This window comes from Capsella rubella, unplaced genomic scaffold (assembly GCF_000375325.1).
Source record: "Capsella rubella cultivar Monte Gargano unplaced genomic scaffold, Caprub1_0 scaffold_8, whole genome shotgun sequence".
Taxonomy (NCBI): Eukaryota; Viridiplantae; Streptophyta; class Magnoliopsida; order Brassicales; family Brassicaceae; genus Capsella; species Capsella rubella.
In genome coordinates, this window is record NW_006238916.1 from 2,101,572 (window position 1) to 2,120,818 (window position 19,247).

Sequence of the window (19,247 nt, forward strand, 5' to 3'; positions counted from 1 at the left end):
AATAGAATAATTATAGTTTTTTTAAAAAACACTTTAGTAACAATGAATGTTATTGTTCATTAAGTACAAATTTCTTCTTTTTGATAAGCACAATAATGTGTTTTTGATTCTATGGCGGCAGCTATTTAATTATGGTTAATTTGTTACTTGTTAATGATCCGATATTTTTATTACAAGAGACTAATAATTTCTTAAAATCTTATTATTATAAGAGATTGTAACGGATAGTTTTACCAAACATCAAAAGAAATCAAACGATAGACTGTTTTATGACAACCAATCTTGTTTTTTTTTGGAGCAAGACAATGCATGATGTAAAAAACAGAACCAAACTATCAGTTTGGTTAAGAGTATCGAGCAAGTGTTGAACCATCATCGGTCGAAGAGTACTGTTTTATTTGTGGGGAGGGATGATATATATGAGGAGAGTGGGGATGGATTTTGAGTCTACGACAAGAAGAAGAGTAGAAGTATGGCATCTAGGGACTGATCATTAAAAAAACCCCAAAGGAAACAAATAATATCATGTTTTATGGCACAAAGACTGCATGTAACCGATGGTTATTTCTAATGTGTATAGATTCTAATGTGTATAGTCCAACTAAATGACGTTTCTCTTTTTGATTTTGGTTTTGAGGTTCCTTTGATTTTTCTTTTTGGCAATTGAACAAAAGAGTCGATTCTCGAGATTATCGATTGACGAACAATGAGGTTTTTTCCTAGTAAAATTCGTTCGACACTTGTGGTTAGTAAAGAGGTTTGATCAGGTTTATGAAATTCGTCGAGATTTAAGATGGTTACAATTTAAAATATTAGATTATTAAGGTTTCGATGTCACAATTTAAAGATTAAAAAAAAGAGAGAAATTAACTCGAATGAAAAAGATGACTTGTGTCTCCAAAATGCGAATACAAAATATGTTTCGCTTATATTGTTCAATTTGTTCATTTGAATTGTCAAATTTTTTTTTCATAGCAAAAATGGTATAGGAAAAAGCTTATCGATATATATTTTCAAAGTTAACTAAAATCGTATATTCAATATCATTAACGTTGGGCACAACGCTTTTAGCCGCTAAATCAAATCAACATTCAAAATTTTTAATAGCAGAACGTTGCATTCGCCGCTGCGGCAACCAAACGAAAAAACAATTTTTGCTATTACCATAGCTACTGATACATGCGGCGACTAAACGAACAAGCCATTATTAATGCAAATATATATATCAACTATCGTACGTTGGATATATAGTCATCTTAATTAGTTGGATGTTAATCGTAAGTTTACGCCATCTATATAATAGAAACCAAAAGTTTGAATTTTGATGTTGAAAACTTATATTATTAGCCTATGCTTTTTGTCACGTAAAAGACTTTTCCTAAGTAAGTTTCTCCGCCGATGAATGTGGATTCGTCTCTCGTTTCCATAATCATCATCACTAACCTATATATCCCATTTTCAAAAGGTCAATCAAAACGTTAGTACTAATTTATAAAAAAATAAAATAAGTAGAAAACGACTTGACCATAACTTTACATGATTACAAATCCTTTTTACTACATTTTTGTGACCCATTTTTTTTTTTTTTTTATTACATTGATTTATTGAATTTTGTAGATTTTATTGGATATGTATGTGTCAGCTTATATCGCAGCTGCTGCTCCTTAAGCAGCTTGATGATGGCCACTTTCTTATGTGGTCCGTTTTTTAAGTACCACCACCACTAAGGCCACTGTACATACATATTTTATAAGTTATATAACATAGGTAAATAGAAAATGCTAATAATTGTAAAAAAAATGAAAAATAAAACATAGTAAAAATTTTGGAAAAAAATATAAATAATAAAAGCAAATGACATATAACACACACGTAAGAAGGAATAATTCGAACTTGCAGTCTTCTCTTTTCTTTCTGCAGACCCCATTTCGTGACTCACTCACTACACCCACTCATTTATTTTGTTTTCTTCCACTATACATATTTTATTTTATTTTATTTTATTTTTGTTTTTATTGATATATATATATATATATATGAAGGGTATTATGATCAAAGATCATATATATATACATATATTGAAATTACATGAAACGTATATAAAACAAAATGAGTACTACGAGCTATGTTATTGTTGATAATGATTCAATAAGCAAAGAGTGTTAACTAGTTTTAATTTGGGTCGTAATTAAACATCCGATAAACCAAATATATATTGATATATATAAGCTATAATAAGGTTTTTTGGGATGAGGAAAATAACAATTAAAGTAAGCAAAACCACCGGCCTATTATAGTGTGATTTTTAAGTTAAACTATCTACTAATAGAGTTCAGTTTAAACAAGTAAACACATAAACAAGTAAGCTCAAACTGAGTTTGAGTGTGATATGTAACTGTTGGTAGAGTTTGGAAGCAAATGGGAGTATGTGTAACGTAATTTTTAGAATTATTTATTTCCATGGTAAGAAGAACAAACCAGATAGTGATTTTCTTACCTTTTTTATGTTTTAAATGTTACAAATGTGTAATATTTCTGAATTCAACGGTAATAAATCGTATTTGAAAGATTTTGGAATTATTTGTTTTACTACGGTAGCATCACAATTTAGTTAAAATGATAATCTCCATTGTTTGTGTTTTGTACCTTGTAATTTCTTTTTACTAATGCTCTTTTAAAAAATTTATATACTTTCGTATAATTTAGAAATTAATGTCGGAAAATCACCGTCTCAAACAGAAAACCATCATAATTCAACAAATTCACACTTTATAATTGTAGATAAAATACAAATATATATATATATAAATCCGTTACACTTTTTCTAACCATGGTAAAAAAATTATCTTATAATTGTATGTTTCTCTAAATCTTAAGATAAATCAGATAAAATATAAATGCAAAATATTAGATTATTAATTAATAATCCTTTTTGTAAGAAGAATAAAAGTCTATAAATCACAAAATTAGAATATAAATTTTTTTTTGGTTGAGGCTTAAAGGAGTAGAAGTTTGTATTTATTGAAAAAAAAATCAGTAATTAATATATTTAGATAATTATGTTTTACTGTTTTACTCCCTCCATGCCGAATTTGATGCTCTCCTTTGGGTGATGGATTGTATGATTAAGTTGGGGCAAACCTCCATCAACTTTGCTTGAAATTGCTTTGATTTGGTAGCTATGGTAGAAAATTCGTGAGATTGGCCAATTTTTGCAGCATAACTGGCATCTTTCAAGTCTCTCCAAACTATGTTTCCGTCTTTGCACTTACATTTTCTCCGAGTCTTTCTAATATTCGGGCTACCATTTTGCCAAAAAAGCTCGAACTCGTGACTGCCTATTTTCGCATATGAGCATTTCGGTCTCCAACTAGTTCCTCCTAGTGGAGAGTATTTTTCCGAGTGTGTCGTAGTGTTGTTTATGTTTGGCGACAAAAAAAAAAAAAAAAAAAGTAAAGAGTGGTGATGTATATGATCATCAAGTAGAAGAAGTGAAGAACCTCATCGAGGCCACATGGAAAAATAACCACAGTGAGATCGATCATAATCATGATGATGCATGACCAACCTCTTTTTATTTTATTCTTTATTTCTATTTTTACCTCAATAAGTTTCCAAAGTATTCAGAAATGCTACTATGAATGATGATGACATTGTTGGACTAATGGGGAAAAGCTGAGAACACTGTTTTGAAAATATATTTTTCTATAGATAAAAAAAAATGAATAACCAATATTATATTAATTAATATATTGACCTCTTACTAGAATAGTAAAATAAAAAAGCAATACCTTAATAAAATAGTGTACAATTTCTCTGCTAATTTGTACCTTATCTGATTATCTCAAATTCGATTTTCTAATGCAACTATTGAGTATACAAATCATGACATGTTCAACCAAATCGCCCAAAAAATTATGATTCTTAACAAAGCACACATACACATTATACACTACACACACATGCATGTGATATGCCTATGAATCTATAAATTTATATATGCGTGTGTAGATATATAAAATATCATATGGGTTTAGTTTGGTCACGGTGGATAGAGCTATAGGGTTATGGGCATGGTTTGTTTTGGTGTGACGCATGTTTTTTTTTCTTTTATTTTATTTCTTATGATTGTTTTTAACTTTGTTTTCAAATTCATCAGCAAATATGACAAAAGTGTGATTTATAAAACTCAAAAAGATAACGTTTTAAAATCATAATCCCATATGTTTTTGCATGTGTTTCGCATACACCATTGAGAATTTTTTCAATATTGGGTCAAACATTACTTTGTTCTTGGTCTTCTTTGTCCTGTTTTGTCCAGTGTTTAGTGTTTACTCAATTCTATTTTATCAATTAAACGTTACATTCATAATCCTAACCCACACTTGCATGCTCTAGAGTGAACATAACTTTGTTTGTCATGAATCCAAAATGATTTTGACATTTACCAATACTTGGTTTAGATTTTAGATCGATAATTAATCAAAATGTATCTTTTAAAACATGCAAATGATCTTATTAGATATTTTTAGTTTGCTAAAAATGAAAATATCATTAATAATTAAAATTGAGATTTCTACAAAAAGTAATTAATTCATACACAAGTGTAATTCTTTCAAATATGTTGGGGATGAATGAAGACTCACGTAGTATTAATTTATCATTGTTTCATTGGTTTATGTCACATCTTTGATACACATATAGTATTAGCAAACACGTAGGATGTGTTATTTTTTCTTCTTAACCGTATGATATATATATATTATTTTTTTTGAACAAATCTCGCATATATTTTATTTTGATATATCAATAGATAAGAAGGCCGTTGATGAATCATCTCGTTTTTACTTTAAGGTTCTCCGAACCTAAGACTCAGTAGTATCAGAGCTACGTCAAGAAAGAAACCATAATCTCCCAGCTAACAAATTTTTATGTGATATAACAAAATCAAAACTAAAAATATTTGATATGATAATACAATAAAAAGATTTTGAAATCTTAAAGTCAAAGTGGTAAAAATCCAACATCAATGCATGATTATAACATCTATACACCTCCATATCCAAGGGAGTATCACACACTGTACAAATTAAACACTTCCTCATATTTGGATTGGCAATATGAGTCAAAATACAGTCCAAAAGACCAAATTGTTATTTAATTTGACTATACAAACAACAAACTATTCAAAATATAGACATGATCTCGAACTTGCATGTATGAAAGTTTAAAAAAAACAACGATATTTTCGAAGCTTTCTATAATGATAACGATTTGACCATTTGGGCATTATATATGTAGGACTTAATCTATTTGGCAGAACAAAATATATTCTTGGTATAAGTTTGATAGGGTTCCTATGATGTTCAATGCGTGTGACTTTTTAATCATTGTAAAATTTATCAACAAAAACACTGTTTAGGTTATTAAGTTAATTTTTGCATAAAGCTATTAATTGAATTATATACCTTAGCCTATATGTTCATTATGTTTTTATAACTAGAATCTAGCATTTGTAACATGTTTGTGTTTAATTAGGTAGGGAGAGCTAACTATATTATACTACTATAAAGTCTATAATTAAGCAAGTTATTATGATTGTAAAAAGAAATGTGCACTATAATATATTCATATTTTGTTGTTGTTTGGTGGTTATTAAATTGTGAAAAACGACAAAATAGACATTTAAAATCTATGATTAAAGCAAACTTTGGGTGAAATTCAATATCAGTTTTTTATGGGTGCACTAGTTTCTTATTGCTTCTTGGAAAGTTCACACTTGACACAAGCACGATAAATCTTGCACGTTTGAGTAAAAAAAAAAAAAAACAATTCCTATATATATATTTTTTTAATTCAACAAAGAAAGCTCTAATCAAAAATTTAACCCTTGAGTTATTCTAATATATGTAAAATTTTATCATTATCAAATCAATAAAATTTGCAGAGTTTTTTTTTCTATTTGAATATGATTTTTAAGTTGATATCAAATTGGTTTTTGCGACATAATTAATCATAAATACTTTATGATTATATTATTGACTGATGATTATAAATACTTTCTCCCGACATCTTAATTTTTTTCTTTTTACGACTGGTCAGTAAGATGAAGTAATTGCGATGTTTAAAGCATTATTATCAGTAAATTAATATTGTGAAATTAAAAGAAGAAAAAAATTGTGGTAAAAAAAGTAAATGTGAGGGTTAAAAATATTAAAACAATGTCAGAGGTGGCCTAAAACGGTGTATAATCTGCAAATCTGCCACTATAGCTTTTGTGTCACTCACTTCCTCCTTTAGCTTTTTTTTTGCTTTTAAAGATTAATAACAAAAAAATTGCTGACAAAAAAAAAGATTAATAACAAAATATATAAAAGGTAAATATTGTGTTTATTACCAATCTATACTTTATTGTTATTATTGAAATTCGTAAGAACTTTATTTTTTTATTATTTAATGTCGCCAACTATATAGTAATTCTAGAAACATGCATAGTTTGGAATCAAAACTAATGTTTTAATTTATTGAGAAATATTGAAAAAGCAAAGAGATGAGAGAACCCAAAAATATATTGAAAAGTAATATTAATACAAACTTTACAGTGGCCTCTGTCTTTTTTTTTTTTTTTAATTATTATCTCTGATCTTAGTCCTATTTTTACTTTTATTGTCAAAAGCACCCCAAAGTGCACTTCTGTTCCCAAAATTTTGAACAAGTTATATATAAAAATCATCAAAAATTTATTTTAAGTTAAATAATTGAAAGTTGCAAAAGAATTGGCAAAACATAAAATTATTTATAAAATGTGTGCGAATAAAAATTCAGGCTTTGTCGTATTGTTGTCTTTGCGCAAACAACACTTCTAGCATTAGAACATGAGATTGGGTTGTAAGAAGATAAAAATTATAGATTATGATGTAAATAAATATGTATAATTAAGCTATGTTTATTTTCCTAATTTGATTATTTTTGTTTTTTGGTTCTTTCTAATTGGGTCATGTGTGGGAGAAGCACTATAGTGAAGAAGATTTGATGCATCATTTTCACTAAAGGTGTTCAAAAAGAATTTTATCAGTCACACACACATCTCTGCATAGAAAAATTATTGTTATAAAAAGAATAGAAACAAAGATATAAAGGTTGTATTATAATGCATGTTTATTTATTTTATTTTTCTTTCTTTTTTCATATTTTATTGGAGATGAAAAAAGGTGGGATTGTCTTGTTGTAGGGACAACTTTGATGTGTTCCAAAGAGACCTTTACTTTGCTTTTTTCTCAAATTGAAGTTATCCAAATCAAACCAACAAAACCTAAAACTACACAAATCACAATGCATAAAGATTTTCTTGTCGAGTTGAATCAAAACATTTCAAATCGAATTTAAATCAAAACCTAACTGAAATGAAACCAATTCATAGCCTGGCAAATAGTGAAATAGCTAAACACCAATTTCAAGTTAAAAAAAAAAAACAAATCATATGTTAATAAACAATATATTATTTTTTTCACTATACCTATTAATAATACACTATATTTGTTTTTCAAAAACAATTAGACAAAATTAGTAGAAACAAAAGTATGATATAGATTTACGTTGAAAAATATTTTGGAAAGCAGATTTAGATATTTAATATTATCATAAACAGCCTAAATAGTACATTAAATATTTTGAAGCTATGATGCTCCTATGAATTTGATAAAAAAAAATACTAATAACATAGAGTTAAAAATATATATTTATAACATGGGCCATATGTTATGATCTTTATCATTTGTTAAAAATCCTTTTTCACTATATCTATTAATAATACACTATATAGTTTTTCATAAACAAGTAGAAAAATTAATAGGAAAAATATATGATATATATTCGCAGTAAAAAAGAAATTTAATATTAGAATCGAGTAAAATACAAATTTGGACATTAATTGTTTTTGAAACAAATCAATGATGCTCCAATATATTTGATTTAAAAATAACATTTGCCATATGTTATGGCCCATACCAAATAATATAGCCCAATAAGGCTACTAACCCAATTGGGCCTGTAATGACTTAAACGTCCACCAAAAATTCGATCTTTCTCCTCAAATTTCAAATCGGAGAAACTTGGATATGACATCTCCAAGCACAAGCAAGAACCATCGATGCTTAAACCTAATCCCAAAATGCAACAATTCCTTACAAAACCTCAAACAAATCCATGCCCAAATCATCACAACGGGTCTCTCTCACCACACATATCCACTAAGTAAGCTTCTTCATTTATCCTCCACCGTCTGCTTATCCTACGCACTCTCTATCTTACGCCAAATCTCAAACCCTTCCGTCTTCCTCTACAACACTCTCATCTCCTCCATCGTCTCAAATCACGATTCCACTCAAACCCATCTCGCGTTTGCTCTGTACGATCAGGTTTCGAGCTCAAAATCAAACCTTGTTAGACCCAATGCGTTTACTTACCCTTCTCTGTTTAAAGCCTCTGGCTTTGACCCGATTTGGCATCGCCATGGGAGGGCTCTTCATGCCCATGTGTTGAAATTTCTCGAACCGGTGAGTCATGATCGGTTTGTGGAAGCTGCTTTGGTTGGGTTTTATGCTAATTGTGGGAAATTGAGAGAAGCTAGGTCTTTGTTTGAGCGAATTAGAGATCCTGATTTGGCTACTTGGAACACTCTTCTTGCTGCTTACGCTAATTCTGAGGAAATTGAGAGTGATGATGAGGTTTTGAGGTTGTTTGTGAGAATGCAAGTGAGACCTAACGAGGTTTCTCTTGTAGCTTTAATCAAATCTTGTGCGAGTTTGGGTGAGTTTTGGGGAGGTGTTTGGGCTCATGTTTATCTCTATAAGAACAATCTGACTCTGAACCAGTTTGTGGGAACTTCTCTTATTGATCTTTACTCCAAATGTGGATGTTTGAGTTTTGCACGCCAGGTGTTCGACGAAATGTCTCAGAGAGATGTATCGTGTTACAATGCTATGATTCGCGGTTTAGCAGTTCACGGGTTTGGCCAAGAAGCTATAGAATTTTACAATAGGTTGGTCTCTCAAGGATTAGTTCCGGACGACGCTACTTTCGTGGTGACGATATCTGCCTGTTCGCACTCGGGTTTAGTTGACGAAGGTCTTCAAATATTTCACTCGATGAAAGAGGTTTACGGGATCGAGCCTAAAGTTGAGCATTACGGATGTTTAGTTGATCTACTGGGACGATCGGGGAGGTTGGAAGAAGCGGAAGAATGCATCAAGAAGATGCCTATGAAGCCCAACGCGACGTTGTGGAGATCGTTTCTTGGATCAGCTCAAACACACGGTGACTTGGAAAGAGGTGAAACTGCACTAAAGCATTTGTTAGGGTTAGAATTCGATAAAAGCGGAAATTTCGTGCTTTTATCGAATATTTACGCCGGAGTTGACCGTTGGTCTGACGTCGAGAAGACCCGGGAACTTATGAAAGACCATCGTCTCAATAAATCTCCAGGGATTAGTACTATCAATTGACCAATGGGTGTGTTCAGAACTCAAAAGACCAAGACAAAGAACAACTTGTTTTGTTTAAGAACATGTTAATCCTCCAATAACTCGATACGTGTATACCAAAAACTATTACAAGAATTGTTATAATAATGTAGCTGAGACAAAATATCTCATTTCACAACAAATCTTGTCTCTCTACATAGAATATACAAAACAAAACAAAACCACAGTTGTTAGATTGTTGTCCTTTACCATAGATTAATCAAAATAATTGAATTAGGTGGTAATTGACACATCAATTAGAACGGTATGTCTATTCATTATCCACTAATAGACAATTTAATAATGAATATGTATACTCTTCTTAACAATAACAATTCCACTAATTGTGTCTTAATTACAAACAAAAAAAAGATTTGATTAATCAATAATGTTCTCTTAAGATTAAGAGAGCCAAAAACAAAACTAATCTGCCTTCAATGGCTTCTTCAGCAGCAGCCATCGTCTTCTCCAACTCACCTTTTCGTTGTTCACAAATCCATACCCATCACCATGTTTCACGTTATGCTCCTGTATCTTCCTCCGTCGTTTCTTTCAACCGCCGTCGAGGTTCTCGCCGTTCTCTTGCCGTGAACTCGGCGCTTATAGAGCCGGACGGGGGAAAACTCATGGACCTTGTGGTCCAAGAACCGCGGCGGCGCGCGATGAAACGCGAGGCTGAGACGGTTCCTGTAAAGATCAAGCTGAGCCGTGTGGATCTTGAGTGGGTACATGTGCTAAGCGAAGGCTGGGCAAGTCCTCTCAAAGGTTTCATGAGACAGTCAGAGTTCCTCCAAACACTTCATTTTAACTCGATCCGACTTGAAGACGGTTCTGTCGTCAACATGTCGGTTCCGATCGTCCTCGCTATCGACGACGATCAGAAGTTTCGCATCGGCGATTCCAACCGTGTCACGCTCGTTGACTCGGTTGGTAAGCCGATCGCGATACTCACCGAGTAAGTCTAAATCATTTGGATATCATGAATCTTGAACTGTCAGCAAATACAAATCTTGAAATGTATTGTGTAAGAGACAAAACTGATAATTATAGTGTTTGATTTGAGTCAGTATTGAGATTTACAAGCATCCAAAGGAAGAGAGAATTGCGAGGACATGGGGAACCACGGCTCGTGGACTTCCTTATGCAGAAGAAGCAATCACCAAAGCTGGAAACTGGTTGATCGGAGGTGATTTAACAGTTCTTGAACCGATCAAGTACAACGACGGTTTAGACAGGTTTCGGCTATCGCCATCTCAGCTGCGGGAGGAGTTTACAAGGCGCGGTGCTGACGCGGTTTTCGCGTTCCAGCTAAGGAACCCGGTGCATAACGGTCATGCTCTTCTTATGACTGATACTCGTAGAAGGCTTCTTGAGATGGGTTACAAAAACCCTGTCTTGTTGCTTAATCCACTTGGTGGATTCACTAAGGCTGATGATGTACCTCTCAGCTGGCGTATGAGGCAACACGAGAAGGTATTGTAAAACCCTAATTGTCGCTTCCTTCTGTTCCAAGAAACTCTATTTGAATACATAGTGGTTCATCTACCTTATGAAACAGAGCAATTATAGCTTCTTCTATGTCAATATATTCAGATTTGTTTATATATTTTGGTGGAGTGAAAATGTTATATTCTTGTTTCTTGATTTGAACGTGTAGGTGCTGGAAGATGGTGTTCTTGATCCAGAGACGACTGTAGTATCCATCTTCCCATCTCCAATGCACTATGCTGGACCAACTGAGGTACAGTGGCACGCCAAAGCTAGGATCAATGCTGGAGCAAACTTCTACATTGTTGGTCGTGATCCAGCTGGTATGAGTCATCCGATGGAGAAGAGGGATCTATATGATGCTGATCACGGGAAGAAAGTTCTCAGCATGGCTCCAGGACTTGAACGCCTCAACATTCTTCCCTTTAAGGTTAAGATCACTCGTTGCTACTTCTCTCTAACTCTGAAATATTCCAAAGTCTGATGTGTTTTTGTACATAGGTTGCTGCATATGATACAACTCAGGGAAAGATGGCTTTCTTTGATCCTTCTAGGTCTCAAGACTTCCTCTTTATATCAGGAACCAAGGTAAAACTCAAATCCAGAGCTCCAAATCTGAATTTTGACTTATAAAAACTTGGATCTAATGGTTTCGTTTTGTAGATGCGTGGCTTGGCGAAGAAGAAAGAGAACCCACCAGAGGGTTTCATGTGTCCCTCTGGTTGGAAAGTGTTGGTTGATTACTACGACAGTCTCAACGCAGAAGCTGGTAATGGTAGGGTTTCTGAAGCTGTCGTCTCTGCTTAAATGTAAAAGATTACGTGCCCCACAAGTTTTCACGTTTCCTGATTGTTAGTAACCAAGCTTTGTAACAAACAAAAATTGCTTCCAATAAAACCAATGTAAACATCTCTGTGTGTGTTCTTTGCGTCTCTGTTGTCAACTTTTGTCATCAAGTCGCATTGATTTGTACAATATTTGCTTATTGTGTTATAAATGAAAAAACATATTGTGTATTGTGTTTAACATAAACTGTAAACTTAAAAACTAATTGAGACAGAAACAGAGAAGAGTGGTCATGCTACATTAACACGATGGTTGGTCCTAGAGGCGGTGGCAGGTCGATTCCCGGCGGTTGAATCTCCGGTGGGCGAGGCGGTTCCCAATTTGGAGGCACCACATCCGGTGGTGTTTCTGGCGTCGGAGGATTTGGAGTATCTGGCATCGGTGGAGATGGAGACGGTGGAACCGGAAACTCAGGGCCAGGAGTCTGCGGCGGTCCAAGCGGTGGTGGATCACTTGGAACGGTCGTAACTTCAGGAGGAGTTTCGGACGGGTTTATCTCCGGTATATTAGGAAGCTCCGGGACTTCTGATGGTACCAACTCTGGTCCTTTACTTGGCCGTGAAGGTAACTCTTCTTCCGAAGGAGATCCACCGGGAAACTGAATCTCCGGTGGACCGGTTTGGCTAACGAAATAGACTCCGGTACTAGAGTTGGTTAACCCTCTAACCGGTTTAGAAGAACACGAAACCGACTTCGCCGCGGTCATGAACCGTGTTGACCATGGCTTAGACTTGGATGAACGTAAAATGAAACTGCCTCTCATAAGATTTGCTGAGACCAAAGACATAACTTTTGTCTCTCTTTAGTTCTTGCATATAGAGATACAATTTAAACAGGTTAATCAAGAACATTGATACGTGGCACCAAGACACAACTACGTGTCACTGTGTCTTAACACTTTCAAACACACGTGGCAAATTACTACTATCACATGAATTTTTAATTTTTTTTTTTTTAACCATACGTTAAATCAAATTACACATGACGAATTATAGATAATAAAAAAATATCACATTACATAAGTTACATTACAAATAAACCATAACAAATTAGTTTTCTCCAAAAGAATTTAAAAAAATTTGCACTACGACGATGTAACGGGAGTGATCCTAGGAACTTGAACGGGGAAGTCATCGATCTCATCGATCCATGGATTCGTCTTCTCGTCCATTGGATCAATCGTTTTCAAAGCTTTCCAAACAGCACTGTTACACTTAAAGCCTGATCCGAAAGCAATCTGCCAAGTCCTATCTCCTCTCTTAATCCTTCCTTTAGCTTCACTATACGCAAGCTCATACCAAAGAGAGCTACTCGAAGTGTTACCAAACCTGTTTAACGTCATCCTCGATGGCTCCATGTGCCATTCAGATAAATCCAAGTTCTTCTCAATCTCATCAAGCACAGCTCTACCTCCAGCGTGAATACAGAAATGCTCAAAAGCTAGCTTGAAGTCAGGAATGTAAGGCTTTATTTTCTTGACTTTAAAGACTTTACGGGCCACTAGTGTCGCGAAAAAGAGAAGTTGTTCGGACATTGGTAGGACTAATGGTCCGAGAGTTGTGATGTTTGTCTTGAGAGCTTCTCCAGCTATTGCCATTAGGTTTTTAGAGAGCGAGACTCCGACTTTGCCTGTTTCTTCCTCGTTGTTGTCTTCTCGTTGGTAAACACAGCCGAACGCATTGTCGTCAGCTCCTTTGTGTGTACGAACGGTGTGGATGAGCTGATACTTCGAACGGCTACGATCAGATGAACGGTTCGAGAGAAGTACTGCAGCTCCACCCATACGGAAGATACAGTTAGATAGAAGCATTGATCGGTCGTTGCCTAAGTACCAATTTTGAGTTATGTTCTCTGTGCTCACTACTAGTGCGTATGAGTTTGGTTGCACCTGCATTATCACCACAAATTTATTACTCTCATACTCAAACAAAACTTTAGGTTATAAATTAGTAAGAAAAATGCTATGATTGTGACAAGACAACCTTATACGGTGAACATTAAACACAAATCTATAAATGCAAACGTGTGTGTGTGTGCATATGTCTCATGTGTATAGAGTAATGCAAGTGGTCACAACACAACACTATTGTTTAGCTCATTCAAGACCTTTGGTTCAATTTGCCAACCAGTTGAAGTAACTCGCAAGCACATGCAACCACGTTCGCATCATCTTTAGATCTACTACTACCAATTTAAATATGTTTTTGTAATAACTTGATTTTAATTATGCAACAATCCTAAAAAAATCCTAATGCATGCACTAAAATGAAATAAAACTTATACTATATTATAAAACGTTGGACATTTAACACAACATAGTGGATGGTTCATCTATTTTCACAACTACCACCAACCTAAAGACTCAAAAATGCCTGTTAGTGTCAGAATTTTCATAGACACGTGACTTTTTTACACTTAGACTTTTTGACATTTATGCTTCCCAATACAACTTTATAACATTACATATTTCAAAAATAAGTCGGCAACCAAAAAACCAAACCAGTGATATAAATTTTTAATTAAATCACTCTCACTAATTACTATAAAGCACGTAACAATATCATTAATGACATGAAAACGAAGTCAAATCCAAAAATCAATCTACCTGTTAAAGTGTATTAAAACACACAAAATTATAGCTGGTAATTGTACTAATTAAATTCTTCCTAATTATTTCTAACAAAAATAATGAGCTGTACTCATTAGCCTTTTCAACTTCTTTTTCAAAAAATAAGAAAAAGTCATCATCGTAGATTTTGATTCTTCCATAGATCACGACGACTCATAACAGCCAAAAGAAAAATCAAAACTGAATAATAATAAAAAAACAATCGAATTAAGTATCAAAGAATAATAATATAATTTACCTGGAGCATCTGTTTAGCGAGATCAATGGAGATAAGTCCAGCACTACAACCCATTCCACCAAGATTATAGCTCAAAATGTTGCCTCTGAGCTTATACTTATTCACAATCATAGCAGAAAGTGATGGAGTAGGATTAAACAAACTACAGTTCACGACAAGTATCCCAATGTCTTTAGGTTTCACACCAGTTTTTTCAAGAACCGCATCGATAGCTCCGAACATAACTGTCTCTGCCTCTTTCCTAGCTTCTTCCATGCAAGGGTTAGGAGGGACACGAAGAAGAGCTTCAGGGAAGTATGTCTTCTGACCTAGACCGGATCTTTCGAGGATCTTTTGTTGGAAAGCGAGGTTGTCTTCTGTGAAGATACCTACACGTTGAGATCTGTCCATGAACGTTTCACGGGTGCAGATCAAAGAAGGGTCAGGTTTGTAGCATGAGAAGTCGAGGAGGAAGACACGGCGAGGACGTGTGGTGAAGTAGGCGGTGGAGAGAGAGATCAAGAGCGCGGTGGCGAGTGTGGCGGAGAGGAAATGGAAACGGAGAGTGTTGTAGAGGAGAGAGAGGTCGTTTAAGGTGAAAGAAGAGATGTTAGCGAGTGTAGCGGCGAGGAGAGGGAGGAGGAGGATGTAAAGAGCGTTGGAGATTAGGTAATGGTATCCGAGTTTTACGTACTTGAGACGAACGGATAAGAGGAAGTTTGGGAGGTTGTTTGGGTTAGGGTTTGGCTCGGAGGTTGTGACATGGACCGGGACTGGCCGGTGAGGTTGGTTTTGGTTATGGCTCATTGTGAGTATACGTATGAGAAGAGAAGTGTAAAAGATTTGTTTGAGAGAAGAAGGTTTTAGTGAGAGAGAGAGAGATGGGAGAAGAGAATGGCCTAAAAAGTTGGAGGGACTTTGAGAATTTAATGGGAAAATTTTGAGAGAGGACTTGGCTATTAAATGTGGTTAGGGAAAATGGGAAATATTTAAGGAAAAAAATATTGTTTTTTTAGAAATATACAAAAAGAATATAATTCCAGCACATTATTTTTGTTCAAAGTTCAAACACAGTTTTAATTTTTTGTCCAAACTAGTTAATGCTATTATAGACACATATTCTTTACATATACAATAATATTTTTTTAAAGATAGTAGTACTAATTGAATAAAATTATTATTTTTAGAATCATAATATTTTATTAATTTATCAAATTATTAACTTATCTATGTTAACTAAAATATACGACCAGAAAAATATGGAGAAATACTCATGGATACCACATTTTAAATTCTTTTTCTAAAAACATAATTTATTTTTTTCCAATAAACACCATAAATTTGTATTTTTCAAAAATACAATTTTTTTTTCCAAAATACCATAAACATGTAATGTTGAAAATGTAATTTTTTTTATTATGTTTTGGATTGACTATTTATATTTAGGGTATAGTTTTTAAGTGTGTGCTTTATTGTTTAGGATTTAGTATTTCTGGAAAAAAAAAATTTAAAGTGATGTGGTATTTCTGAAAAAAATATATTTTAGTGTTAGTTTTGGAAAATAACTTTATAGTAGTATTTTTAAAATATATATCAATTTTATTGGTATTTAAGAAAATTTCCCAAAAATATTATTTAAAATTAGAAATATGAAATTACTCATACATATTATGTGCCACACGAATGGTCATCTAAAAATTACAAATGTGAGTCACATTATGTGACCACATAAAATCTCAATCTCTACCTACATATTGAAAAACGCTTTGTACACGATTTTACATAATTTAACATCAAAAAGAAAATGTTTTAAATCATTTTTTAAAAACTAAAACTAAGAAAACTGGATAAAATAAAGATATACAAATATATGTAGTAGTAGAGAGGGAAGATGCAACTACCACCAACGAAGGCTATTTAATGTTTTAGGACAGTTGAGAGATTTGAGATGACACCTAAGAGAGACGGCGATGACTTTTTATTTTCTTCCAATTGGTAGCTTTCAATTCCAGACACGTACTTGTGAATTTACTCTTTTGCCCTTGGTTTGACTTGTTATTTTCGAAACTACCCTCATCATGTGAACAAATTGAATGAGGAGGACAAGTTGATGTTTGTGGAGGACTCACTTTTTTATGTGTCCGTGTGAAGGATCAGTGTGAAGGATCAGTGTGAAGAGTGTGAACTTGTTTTTGTGTAATGAAGAATTGGTTAATTAGTCATATGTCATTATGTAAATTTTAGATTAGATTGGAAGATTAAGTGAACCGAAATAGAAGTTTGTTGAACTAATAAATATGATGAAATGTTTGGGTCATTTCATTGTCACCCCTAAACATATAATTGTGTGTGAATTGTATGTTGTGTTTTTCTTGGTTTTCTATGTATGTGTTTATCTTAGTATAATTGAGATTTTGATTTAAGACATGTAGGTATTTATATTCAACTCTAATGTATGAATATTTTGACCACCGGATTATATATATTTTAACCCTTCGTCGTATCTCATTTATTTTCTTATTATTTTTTTTTTTTTTTTTTTGTCATCCGTATCTCATTTATTTATGTAAGTAATATAACTTCTATTTTAGGTTTTAGAAAATTGGATTAAGAGCGACATCAACCCATCTTTTTGTTTTGAAGTATCGACTAAGGATATTTTGAAAAAACATTGATAAAAATATCAATTTTAAGTTAAATGGTTAAATTGTTATGTGGGAATTTGCAAATTATACTCTTCATATTCGTAAGCACTCTAACCAAGTGGTTTTGGTATAGTAGTTTTTACTTGAGTGAGGAGTTGCCATGTTGGTCTAGGCCAGAGATCGATTACCCTCAAGCGCGAAATCACTAAATAGTTTTATTTGCCTGGCTTTCACCCGGTCTTCTCCGGACCCTAAAGAAATTACGGTCTAAGGTTCGAATCTCATGGTAATTAAAAAATAATAATTCATAAGTACTATACATAACTACTTTCGTGAAATTTTTGATTAGAGGTAGGGGTATAATTTGCAATGAACTGAATAAATTTTGTACATACCCACTTCTTTGCGTTCATAGTTTTTGATCTTGATTTTCAAATTTTTTTAAATGTGATTTGTTCAAAAGTCTGATTCAAACTGAGTTTTTAATACTTATTCACTAACACTATAATATACTTGAGCTAAGCCAATTATTCAACCAAACTAAAACTTGAAAATCAAAATTTGTAAAAATATATCCATTATTCTTTAACATACATATGTTCATGCTGGATCTAAAATCTGAAATCGTAATAAGCAATTAAAAATGGAAATCAATAACCTAGATTCCTTGTCAAAACTGTTCATCACTCTAATACTTGAAAGTTAAATTTAGTGCAAAAATAATAGTATCAATCTTAACGTTAATAGATTGCACATTAGAAACAAAAGCTAAGACCAACATTACTCAAAATGATAAGAAGCCATCACCTAGGTCTTATAGCTCACAGCCTCACACCATACTTAAATATTGAATTGTACTCATTCATTTAATTTTATCAATTTAAAAAATATTTTTTTTTCAAAAATACATATTTATAATACCACTTTTTTAAAATACACATTCTTTCGAATTTTATCAGAAATTCACTAAAAAACTGAAGTTTATCAAAAAAAATATGTGTGAACACAAATTATCTTTATATGTGTGTAGATTCATATATATATATTTCATAAATACCGTATAAATACATTTTAAAAACTTTGTAAAAACCATTAAGAACCTTATAAAAGCTTTTTAGAACATTTTAAAACCTTATAAATATTTGGATCGAATCTCCTAATAGTAATTGTGCCATTTTTTATTTTTATTTTTTTTCTTTCATGCCACAAGTCCATCACGAAAAGACGGTTTTGCCCTCCTAATGAAACCAAAGTTTTTTTTTTCTCATTTCTCTCATCTCTCTATTCTTCTCTCCTCTTCTCTTTGTTTCTCGGGAGATTTGCACAACTAACCTTTATTATGATACCCTTTTCTACAAGTACACTCTCTAGATGTTCATTTTCAAAAATACCCTCTTCAATGTACAAAATGACTAAATACCCTCCTTTATTATAACACATGATGAAAAAAGGAATATTCTTTCCAACAAAAAAATATTCCTTCCGAAAAATTTCCCGCCAAATTTTCCCGCCAAAAATTTTCCCGCCAAAAAAATTTTCCCGCCAAAAAATTTCTCGACAAAATTTTTCCCGCCCAAAATTTTCAGCCACAATTTTCCGCAATTTCTTAAAAAAACCTTGTAAATATTTATAAATCCCTTAAAAAATCCTTTAAAAACCCTTGTAAATCTTTTAAAAGTCATCCAAAACTTTCCAAAACTTTCCAAAACTTGAGTAAACCTTTTAAAACCATTGTAAATCATTTTATAACATTTATAAACACTTGTAAATCCCTTTAAACCCCTTATAACAGTGATAAATCATTTAATAAAAACTTTTGTAAACTTTTAAAACCCTTTAAAAACCCTTGTAAATCCTTAAAACCCATTTTAAAGAACTTGTAATACCTTTAAAAACTTTTG

At 32.9% G+C, this 19,247-nt stretch overlaps 4 protein-coding genes across 4 annotated transcripts; 2 read left to right on the top strand and 2 right to left on the bottom strand.

Annotated features, from left to right (window-relative positions):
- The first annotated feature begins 8,070 nt into the window (after positions 1-8,070).
- On the top strand, positions 8,071-9,664 carry LOC17875193 (pentatricopeptide repeat-containing protein At5g43790). The gene has a single exon (XM_006280371.2). The coding sequence runs from the start codon at positions 8,118-8,120 to the stop codon at positions 9,501-9,503; it is 1,386 nt and encodes a 461-aa protein (XP_006280433.1). The 5' UTR covers positions 8,071-8,117; the 3' UTR covers positions 9,504-9,664.
- A 204-nt stretch (positions 9,665-9,868) lies between these two features.
- Positions 9,869-12,025, top strand: LOC17876846 (ATP sulfurylase 4, chloroplastic). The gene is made up of 5 exons (XM_006280324.2): positions 9,869-10,476; positions 10,589-10,994; positions 11,179-11,439; positions 11,511-11,597; positions 11,673-12,025. Exons 1-5 carry the CDS (start codon positions 9,959-9,961, stop codon positions 11,814-11,816), a joined length of 1,416 nt encoding a protein of 471 aa, XP_006280386.2. The 5' UTR covers positions 9,869-9,958; the 3' UTR covers positions 11,817-12,025.
- On the bottom strand, positions 11,902-12,642 carry LOC17875283 (vegetative cell wall protein gp1). Its single transcript, XM_006282241.2, has one exon. The coding sequence runs from the start codon at positions 12,640-12,642 to the stop codon at positions 12,091-12,093; it is 552 nt and encodes a 183-aa protein (XP_006282303.1). The 3' UTR covers positions 11,902-12,090.
- Positions 12,643-12,820: 178 nt separating this feature from the next.
- LOC17875401 (3-ketoacyl-CoA synthase 20) lies at positions 12,821-15,612 on the bottom strand. The gene is made up of 2 exons (XM_006280237.2): positions 14,723-15,612; positions 12,821-13,743 (listed from the first exon to the last, which is right to left on the bottom strand). Exons 1-2 carry the CDS (start codon positions 15,506-15,508, stop codon positions 12,940-12,942), a joined length of 1,590 nt encoding a protein of 529 aa, XP_006280299.1. The 5' UTR covers positions 15,509-15,612; the 3' UTR covers positions 12,821-12,939.
- Between the last annotated feature and the right edge of the window lie 3,635 nt (positions 15,613-19,247).

What these genes read in the sequence shown, in the direction of transcription:
- LOC17875193 (XM_006280371.2), top strand. Translation starts at nt 8,118, where the DNA reads ATGACATCTCCAAGCACAAGCAAGAACCATCGATGCTTAAACCTAATC.
- LOC17876846 (XM_006280324.2), top strand. Translation starts at nt 9,959, where the DNA reads ATGGCTTCTTCAGCAGCAGCCATCGTCTTCTCCAACTCACCTTTTCGT. An exon ending in GTATGAGGCAACACGAGAAG is followed by an intron (nt 10,995 to 11,178) that starts GTATTGTAAAAC and finishes TTGAACGTGTAG; the next exon opens with GTGCTGGAAGATGGTGTTCT. An exon ending in TCTTTATATCAGGAACCAAG is followed by an intron (nt 11,598 to 11,672) that starts GTAAAACTCAAA and finishes TTCGTTTTGTAG; the next exon opens with ATGCGTGGCTTGGCGAAGAA.
- LOC17875283 (XM_006282241.2), bottom strand. Translation starts at nt 12,642, where the DNA reads ATGTCTTTGGTCTCAGCAAATCTTATGAGAGGCAGTTTCATTTTACGT.
- LOC17875401 (XM_006280237.2), bottom strand. Translation starts at nt 15,508, where the DNA reads ATGAGCCATAACCAAAACCAACCTCACCGGCCAGTCCCGGTCCATGTC. An exon ending in TCGCTAAACAGATGCTCCAG is followed by an intron (nt 13,744 to 14,722) that starts GTAAATTATATT and finishes GTGATAATGCAG; the next exon opens with GTGCAACCAAACTCATACGC.